At 52.2% G+C, this 9,680-nt stretch overlaps 2 protein-coding genes across 2 annotated transcripts; one reads left to right on the top strand and one right to left on the bottom strand.

Annotated features, from left to right (window-relative positions):
- The first annotated feature begins 211 nt into the window (after window positions 1-211).
- LOC100383904 (uncharacterized) lies at window positions 212-3,557 on the top strand. The gene is made up of 2 exons (NM_001362226.1): window positions 212-514; window positions 677-3,557. The coding sequence occupies exons 1-2, from the start codon at window positions 467-469 to the stop codon at window positions 3,482-3,484; spliced, it is 2,856 nt and encodes a 951-aa protein (NP_001349155.1). The 5' UTR covers window positions 212-466; the 3' UTR covers window positions 3,485-3,557.
- Window positions 3,558-3,780: 223 nt separating this feature from the next.
- On the bottom strand, window positions 3,781-8,255 carry LOC100304310 (DNA replication licensing factor MCM5). The gene is made up of 19 exons (NM_001318397.1): window positions 8,007-8,255; window positions 7,814-7,928; window positions 7,590-7,733; window positions 7,315-7,494; window positions 6,961-7,059; window positions 6,722-6,849; window positions 6,526-6,631; window positions 6,311-6,445; window positions 6,135-6,212; window positions 5,823-5,927; window positions 5,651-5,742; window positions 5,401-5,533; window positions 5,188-5,283; window positions 5,018-5,112; window positions 4,857-4,947; window positions 4,670-4,779; window positions 4,431-4,560; window positions 4,245-4,346; window positions 3,781-4,142 (listed from the first exon to the last, which is right to left on the bottom strand). The coding sequence occupies exons 1-19, from the start codon at window positions 8,171-8,173 to the stop codon at window positions 4,059-4,061; spliced, it is 2,190 nt and encodes a 729-aa protein (NP_001305326.1). The 5' UTR covers window positions 8,174-8,255; the 3' UTR covers window positions 3,781-4,058.
- Between the last annotated feature and the right edge of the window lie 1,425 nt (window positions 8,256-9,680).

Here is a 9,680-nt window from a genome sequence, read left to right as displayed (position 1 = left end):
GGAGCTAGCGAGCGAGATGCGCCGTGGATGTGTGGATGTGGTCTGTGGATGGTGCAGCGCGAGCCGAGTGGCACGGCACACAGGCTGGGCAGGAGAGGAGGCAGCGGCCCGCCGCACCCCTCGCGGCGCGTCTCGCGCCCGTCGCGTGGCCAGCCGCCCGTGCCATGCATGCCGTGGTATAAGAGGTGCACCGGCGGGGCACGGCCATCTCGTCTTCAAGCAGCGCACGGACCGAGGCGAAGGGCAGGCCCGGCTCCGTCCCGTTCCATGAAGGCCTAACCCGAGCGGGCAGGCTTTTAAGTAGGGCGCGAGTGAGAGCGAGCGGCCAATCGGCCGGGAGCGAAGCCAGCGCTAGCTGCCGCCTCCCTCCCCGGTCCTCGGGTCCGCCGCGCGCGCGCCGGCCGCCACCACCGCACGACGCCGACCACCACAATTAGCTAGCAGCGGCGTCGACTAATAAACGACAATGGCGTCCATCTCCCTCGAGGACGTCCGCAACGAGACCGTCGACCTCGTACGCCTACCCGCCCGCATCTCGAGCCGCCATGGGTTGCCTTGGATTAATTCGTGGCAGCTAGCGCTCCTTTATTTCCCCCCTTCTTTGCTGTGTATATATGTCTTCCTCTGACTGCTTGCTGCTGCTATCACCACCACCCGCCGTCCGCCACGCGTGCAGGAGACCGTCCCGGTGCAGGAGGTGTTCCAGCACCTGAAATGCAGCAAGGAGGGGCTCTCCAGCGCCGAGGGAGACAATCGGCTCAAGATCTTCGGGCCCAACAAGCTGGAGGAGAAGTCGGAGAGCAAGCTGCTCAAGTTCCTGGGCTTCATGTGGAACCCGCTCTCCTGGGTCATGGAGGCCGCCGCCATCATGGCCATCGTGCTCGCCAACGGCGGGGGCAAGCCGCCCGACTGGCAGGACTTCGTCGGCATCGTCGTCCTCCTCTTCATCAACTCCACCATCAGCTTCATCGAGGAGAACAACGCCGGCAACGCGGCGGCCGCGCTCATGGCGGGCCTCGCGCCCAAAACCAAGGTGCTCAGGGACGGCAAGTGGAAGGAAGAGGAGGCGTCCATCCTCGTGCCCGGGGACATCATCAGCATCAAGCTGGGTGACATCATTCCCGCCGACGCCAGGCTGCTGGAGGGCGACCCGCTCAAGGTTGACCAGGCGGCGCTCACGGGCGAGTCGCTGCCCGTGAACAAGCACCCGGGCCAGGGGGTCTTCTCGGGCTCCACAGTCAAGCAGGGCGAGATCGAGGCCGTCGTCATCGCCACCGGCGTGCACACCTTCTTCGGCAAGGCGGCGCACCTGGTGGACAGCACCAACAACGTGGGCCACTTCCAGCTCGTGCTCACGGCCATCGGCAACTTCTGCATCATCTCCATTGCCGTCGGGATGGTCATCGAGATCATCGTCATGTACCCGATTCAGCACCGCGCGTACCGCGATGGCATCGACAACCTCCTCGTCCTGCTCATCGGCGGCATCCCCATCGCCATGCCCACCGTGCTCTCCGTCACCATGGCCATCGGCTCCCACCGCCTGTCCCAGCAGGGCGCCATCACCAAGCGCATGACCGCCATCGAGGAGATGGCCGGCATGGACGTGCTCTGCAGCGACAAGACCGGCACCCTCACCCTCAACAAGCTCACCGTCGACAAGACCCTCATCGAGGTGTGCGGCAAGGGCGTCGACAAGGACATGGTGCTCCTCTACGCCGCCAGGGCCTCCCGCGTCGAGAACCAGGACGCCATCGACACCTGCATCGTCGGCATGCTCGCCGACCCCAAGGAGGCCCGCGCCGGCATCAAGGAGGTCCACTTCCTCCCCTTCAACCCGGTTGAGAAGCGCACGGCCATCACCTACATCGACGGCAACGGCGACTGGCACAGGGTCAGCAAGGGCGCCCCCGAGCAGATCATCGAGCTGTGCCGGATGAGCAAGGATGCCGAGAAGAAGATCCACGCCCTCATCGACGGCTACGCCGACCGCGGCCTCCGCTCCCTGGGCGTGTCGTACCAGCTGGTCCCCGAGAAGAGCAAGGAGAGCGCCGGCGAGCCGTGGCAGTTCATCGGTCTCCTCCCGCTGTTCGACCCGCCGCGGCACGACAGCGCGGAGACCATCCGCCGCGCGCTCCACCTGGGCGTGAACGTGAAGATGATCACCGGCGACCAGCTGGCCATCGGCAAGGAGACGGCGCGGCGCCTGGGCATGGGCAGCAACATGTACCCGTCCACCACCCTGCTGGGCGACAACAAGACCGGCGAGATGGGCGGCCTGAACATCGACGAGCTGATCGAGAAGGCCGACGGGTTCGCGGGGGTGTTCCCGGAGCACAAGTACGAGATCGTGAAGCGGCTGCAGGACCGGAAGCACATCTGCGGCATGACCGGGGACGGCGTGAACGACGCGCCGGCGCTGAAGAAGGCGGACATCGGCATCGCGGTGGACGACGCGACGGACGCGGCCCGGAGCGCGTCGGACATCGTGCTGACGGAGCCCGGGCTGAGCGTGATCGTGAGCGCCGTGCTCACCAGCCGCGCCATCTTCCAGCGCATGAAGAACTACACCATCTACGCCGTGTCCATCACCATCCGCATCGTGCTGGGCTTCCTGCTCGTCGCGCTGGTCTGGAAGTTCGACTTCGCGCCCTTCATGGTGCTCATCATTGCCATCCTCAACGACGGCACCATCATGACCATCTCCAAGGACCGCGTGAAGCCGTCGCCGACGCCCGACTCGTGGAAGCTCAAGGAGATCTTCGCCACGGGCATCGTGCTAGGGACCTACATGGCGCTCGCCACGGCGCTCTTCTTCTACCTGGCGCACGACACCGACTTCTTCACCAACGCCTTCGGCGTGCGGTCCATCAAGGAGAACGACAAGGAGCTGATGGCGGCGCTGTACCTGCAAGTGAGCATCATCAGCCAGGCGCTCATCTTCGTGACCCGGTCCCGGAGCTGGTCCTTCGTGGAGCGGCCCGGCGCGCTGCTGGTGATCGCCTTCCTGGCGGCGCAGCTGGTGGCGACGTGCATCGCCGTGTACGCCAACTGGGAGTTCTGCAAGATGCAGGGCATCGGCTGGGGCTGGGGCGGCGCCATCTGGGCGTTCAGCGTCGTCACCTACTTCCCGCTGGACGTGCTCAAGTTCGCCATCCGCTACGCGCTCTCCGGCAAGGCCTGGAACAACATCAACAACAAGACGGCCTTCACCAACCGCACCGACTACGGCAAGGGCGAGCGAGAGGCGCAGTGGGCCACGGCACAGAGGACGCTGCACGGCCTCAACCAGGCCACCGCCACCTCCGACCTCTTCGGCGACAACCAGGGCTACCGCGAGCTGTCGGAGCTCGCCGAGCAGGCGGCCAAGCGCGCCGAGGTGGCCAGGCTCAGGGAGCTGCACACGCTCAAGGGACACGTCGAGTCCGTCGTCAAGCTCAAGGGCCTCGACATTGACACCATTCAGCAGAGCTACACCGTGTAAACTCGACTCAGTTTTTTTATTTGCTTTTTTTTGCAGACAAATACAAACCACACACATATATATATTTGTAAAGATTCGTTCGTATTTTCATTTTCACCGGGAAGATTTGTAACTGTCCTCCTCCCTCCTTGTAAGTTGCTCCTGTAAACTCTTCCTGAATTCATGGCGTGTCGTTGTAGCAATCACCACTTCCTCCCTGTGAATGCCCACAGCGTGTCTTGGTGAAAGCATGTATGTATGAATATTGGAGTATATGTTACTACTCAGCTCCACACATTGCATGTCCTGCTCCCGGTGACGAAGAACACAAATTTTGCATTTCAGAATTGATTGACCAGTTACACGGCACACTACAGGTTCAATCAGAACCTTTGGTCACTTCAAAAACAGAGCCTACATGCTCAAGCCGTTTGCTGATTACAACAGTCAGTCATGTCAGAGACCAACTAAGGCGTGTCTCGTCCCCTCAGGACGGACAGATGTGCAGTCTCAGTGAAGGTATGGACGCGTCTGAGGAGAGGACGCCATGAACGTTCGTTGTATGCCATGAATGAGTCTGACTGGACTCTCCACATCAAGCCTTCCGGACGATCACATGGCGCTCTCTCTTGTACTCCACCTCGTCTCTTTGATGCATAATCAGAAGAGCTCTTCTCACCTGAAACAAAGCTTGAAGGTGTTATACGGAAAAATGAGTGGTCCTATTCTAACTTACAAACCATCAATTATTTCAGGCATAAGATACGCGACAGGTTCGTACAATGGATTCGTTCATTCCCATCCTGTTTAGTCCATCAATCAGCCGTCGCTCAGATATGTGGCTTCCAATGCCCATTCTTCGCTTTATCTGTGCTTCCGCTTGCTGTCGGGATAAAATGGAGGGCATTCAGAAAACGCAAATTTCAAGGGCCACTGAATTTTGTACTCTGGGGATGCAAAGGCTAACCTTGATTTCATTTGCGATCTCCGGCGACAGGTTCAAATGCTCGTTGATTCCGGATCTCGCAGCGTCGACGGTGGAGACATTGAACAGTCTGAATGCCTCTTCGACATGCTCTGGTGTAGCCACGCTTGTCCTAAGAGTCATTCAGACATCAGCCATGAGTGCAATGAAACGGTGAAAGGAGGCAGAATATATGCAGTATGTGATCAATGTCATAACACATGTGATAGTCTAGTACTTACAATCTCATCTTTGCAAGAGATTCACTCAAACGTATGATGGCTTCAAGCTGCCTCACAGTGATGGGTATTGCTGCAGCCCTCCCTGTCTCGTGAGCTTGCTGCCTCATTTTCTGGGAAATGGATTTTAAGATAAATACATATGAAGAATGTTAAACCAGCTAACTGTGTGAAAATATCCAGTACATACCTGTCTAATCTCGATATATTTGTTCTGCAGCATCTCAGCTGCTTTTTCTGAAAGCCGTGGTTTGCATGTTGCACGGCAGTACTGAATGTACCTATACATAAAAAGGTTAGACACGAATACAAGGTCAAATTTACAACAGAAACACAAGATGCCGGACATACCTTTTAAGCCAATTCTCTCCTTCACTTCCCTCTGTGTTTGCGGATGACGCTGCTGCACCACTGGCATGCACCTTGATAATGTGGCTTGCTATTCGCTGTATTTTGATGTTGCAATTAGTCTCCGAGGCAGCTAGAATAGAAAATCTGTAGAAATATTTTTTGCTTCATACCTTATCTTGGTCATACATTCTGATATCTTTGACAATAAAGATTTGATCAAATCTAGAAAGAATGGTGGTCTGTAGATCAATATTATCTTGTGCAGTCTGTTGGAACAACAAAAGAAAATTTGTCAAAATAATTGTCTTGCATGTATGGCTAGAACAGTTTATATACTTTATATAGTGGATCTATGTTGAGTCAATAAAAACATGTTTACCAACCTTAAGATCATCATAGCGTCCTGCAATTGGATTGGCAGCTGCAAGAACTGAAGTCCTTGAATTGAGTACTGTTGTAATGCCAGCTTTGGCAATAGATATTGTCTGCTGCTCCATGGCCTCATGAATCGCCACTCTGGAATTGCATAAGAAAGAGGGGACTGGGTTAATGAGCCTTCGATAGAGCAGACCAAGAAAGAAGATCTACTATGTTTATTTTAGTGTCACCAAAAATATAAATTGATCAGCATACCTGTCTTCAGGTCGCATCTTGTCAAATTCATCGATACAAACTACTCCACCATCAGCCAAAACCATGGCTCCTCCTTCCAAATAAAACTCGCGCTGTAGAGAAAAAGAAATGGTTACAGCCTTAAAAAACTAAACCTAAGTAAACAACAAACAATTCAGTGAAATCAACCTACCGAGCTACTATCCCGAGTTACAGATGCTGTAAGACCAGCTGCAGATGAACCTTTGCCAGATGTATAGACTGCAATAGGGGCAGTCTTCTCTACAAATTTGAGGAACTGTTGAAACACGCATTAGTGCCACTGAACCAGAGACCTTGGTTTTAAATAGAAAAAAATGATTGTTGTACAATAGTGTCAAAATACTCAAACTGACTTACAGTACAATTCACATGATCCCAATGCACAAGTTATATGACATAAGTCTTATTGGCACATTATTTTTCCATCAAACTGAATGCTATGATAACGCCAAACAATACTTGCCTGTGATTTTGCTGTGGATGGGTCACCCAGAAGCAAGACATGAATGTCCCCTCTCAAACGTACACCATCAGGTAGCCTCTGCAGTGAGAGTAGTTCGAAGAATAAGGACATAATTAGGGCAAATGGAGGAGCATTTTTTTCTACAAAACATATAGGGGCTTGATAAGAATGCATACCTTCTTAGACCCCCCAAATAACAAGCATGCAATAGCTTTCTTGACATCAGAATGACCATAAATTGAAGGACCAATCATTGAGCAGAGCTTGGCATATGCATCTGGCCTCTGTGCAAATTCTTTGAATTCCATTTCCTACAAAGCAGCAAGAAAAATCAGCCTTACAGATAAAATGTATCTCCCTTATTTCCTACAAACCTTGAAAAATAAACCACCTCATCGAGAGTAAAATTTGAGGGACCGTTTGAGTTATTGTCTCGAGATTGCTCCAAACCCACAACTCTAATGTAAGGCTGTTTAACACCAACTGCACCCTTCTGGCTGCAAAATGTTCTTCAATGGCATTATTAATCATGTGCTTGGCCAAGTTCAGATTAACAAGAAACGAAATAGTTTTTAGATTAATCATACGTTGTGGAAGCTTGGTACACGCTGTAGATGCCAACGACAGTTAATCTGGTCCCTGGAACGATAGTCTGAACTAGGTGTCTATCTACAGAAAGCAGCATATTCCTTGGAAGCTCACCTGTTGGAACATCCTGGCCAAAAAGAGATCATTCTGTCATATTTACAACAAGACACGAGCAAAGCCCTGAAATGTATGATTGCTTTGAGTCGGCAACTTGCATCAAGGATAAATAGCAACTAACCTCAGGATTTTCTTGCAATTTGAGGGTCTGGAGATCCACATACTTGCTCTTATCCGGGACAGCAATCCAAGGATCCAGGGGGCATGGCTCTTCTCCAGGCTAATGATAAACAATCATACACATAACTATTGGAAACCATTTAACGATAAGGAACAACAAGTCTGTTCAAATGTTCTTTACTGTTGTATGCAAGATTATTTTGGAGTAGACTGCTGATGTAAAAACAATCTTTACAGTCTTTGTATTGAACATAATAGCTTGGGTTTCAGGTCAGGTGAATGAATAATTAAAATTGTTCTTTTGGGTGGGTTCGAGTATGTTGCTGACAGTTGAGCAGATTGCTGAGGAATATACCTGAGGAACATGGTCACACGAACGTGGAACGATAGCCCCGCCGAGGCCTGGCCTGCAAGGCACTGTCCTCACACTCCGGCAATTCTTGCATATAAGAGTTACATGAGTGGCTTTGGCTTTTACTCTCGATGCAGCAATTGTGATTCCCGCAATCTTAACCAGCTTCGACATGTAATCCGCCTGAAATTTCAAACAGCGACACCGAAATGAATTCTCTAAAATACACTCAAACACCGAAATCCCTTTTTAGAATTTCTTCGCTACTGAATACTGACCCCGACAGATCTCATGGACAGGCAGTTCTCCTTGGAGGAGAGAAAGATCTGGACATCTCCTGGGACTGGCTCCTCCATCTCCCCGGTCTCGCCGGCGACTTTCGAACGGAGGCTTGCGAGAACCTCGGACGCAGCCGTCTCGAACTACATAGGCCCATGTACGAGAGTCAAGTACGAAATCCACAGCACAGACGGATAACGAAAACTCTGAGAAACCAACGCACCAAAGGAAGATAATCGGCAGGCGACTTGCGGATCTTGTCAGAGAGCTCGGCATCGAAGGCGTCGAGGTCCTCAGTGGCGACGGTGACATGGTCGCGGTTGTGTACTAGGCTCTCGCTGAACCAATTGAACACAGGGATCAGCTCTGTTTCGCGGTGGACGCGTCATATCTAAGCAGAGTGATGGGAGTCGTACCGGTAAGGGAAGTCGCCGGTGGGGCCGGTGAAACCGCGGAGGAACTCCTTGAACTTGCGAAGGGCGGAGTGGCGGGTGAGGTCGGCGGCTGGGTCGCCGCCGGGGCCGCCGCGGGGGAACTGCGCCTGGTCGCTGTAGAACACGGCGCCCTCGTCCCAGCCCGACATCGCTGCGGTGGAGGCGAGGGAGGGATGCGGGTGGGTCGGCGTGGGCGTGGGCGTGGGCGTGGGCGTGGACTGGGATGACGGCGATGGGTCAAGTGTGGTGGGAAGGGCGTAATAGAGGTCAGAGGAGGGATTTGGCGGGAAAACGGCGGAACCTTTGGCGGGAGGAGGGGAGCTGGTCGTTGCTGCCGGGAGCTAGGGTTGAGCCTGAGCGGTTGGCGGAGTAAGGGGGGTCTTCGAAAATAGGCCTGTTATTCATGGGCTGGGGTGGGCTGGGGTGGACAGGCTGGCTTCGAGATTGTGGGGGGGCTTCTATATAAGCTTGAACCTTTATTACCTGCTAATAAGTCGCTAACAAAATGCAGGCTTCGTTAAAAAAATAGGAATAGTGTAGCAAACATATGCACTTGCGGTGAAAACGATAATAAATTCAATCTATATAACATATACTATCAAACATATGCACTTGTCATCGACTCCGATCGCCATGTACTCATGTCGTTCATCTATGGCATTGCAAACAGAGCGTAATGCACAAGCTGGTCTATAGCAGGCCCAAGACCATCATCAAACTGACGGTGATCGCCAGCTACCACGCATTTGACAAAGAGACGGCCGAAGCTATCTTCAGCGACCAGGCAAAGGAACGCCTCGACCACAAGGTCGAGCCACGCATCCCCCACAACCACGGGAAGAACACAGCAACAATATATGGCGACTTCCCCCAACCACACGAAATAGTAGTCGCCATTGCTGACTGATCGACTTAAGTTACCGTTCGAAGAGATTGATTCAGAAGGCAAGGGAAAAGTGACGGACCAGAAAGAGATCCTCCTCGACGGCTAGGAAGCATAGACTGTCGACTCCAGGTTCGGCAATACTAAGAAGGACATCAAGAAAAAGAAGCGCATAAAGTTTATAGTGTACTACGACAGTGATGTTTCTTCATCTTCACCAAAGGAGGTGGACGACGACTCTTCTTTCAAGAAAAAAGACGGTTAAACAAAACTACTCTTTTGATTATTCCCGCATTACGTACAACTCAAATGATCATTTATTATCTATTCATCATGGTAAGCCACCTCACTTTGATGGAAAAGATTATTCTTTTTTGGAATTATAAATGTGTGTTACATATTTTCTCTTCATCTGAGCATTTGAAAAGTAGTAGAAAACGGAATGCATGCATTTTGATAGTAGTGATAATGCTATTTATATTCATGAGCAAATTCATAAAAATGCTCAGGCCACTACTGTGCTTTTAGCATCTTTATATAGGGAAGAATATAACAAAGTTAATGCCTTGGACAATGCCAAGGAGATATGGGACACCCTCAAAATCTCTCAAGAGGGAAACGACGCCACAGTGATCACTAAGGAGTTGGTTGAAGGTGAGATGGGGAGGTTTGCCACGAAGAGGGGTGTGGAGCCAACTGACATGTACGACAGGCTTAAGACCCTGGTGAACAAGATCCGAAGCCTCAGGAGTACAAGATGGACGGGCCATGAC

The sequence above is a fragment of the Zea mays genome, chromosome 4, assembly GCF_902167145.1.
Source record: "Zea mays cultivar B73 chromosome 4, Zm-B73-REFERENCE-NAM-5.0, whole genome shotgun sequence".
NCBI lineage: Eukaryota > Viridiplantae > Streptophyta > Magnoliopsida > Poales > Poaceae > Zea > Zea mays.
The sequence above is the reverse complement of the archived record's forward strand: the minus strand, read 5'-3'. Positions and strand labels throughout refer to the sequence as shown.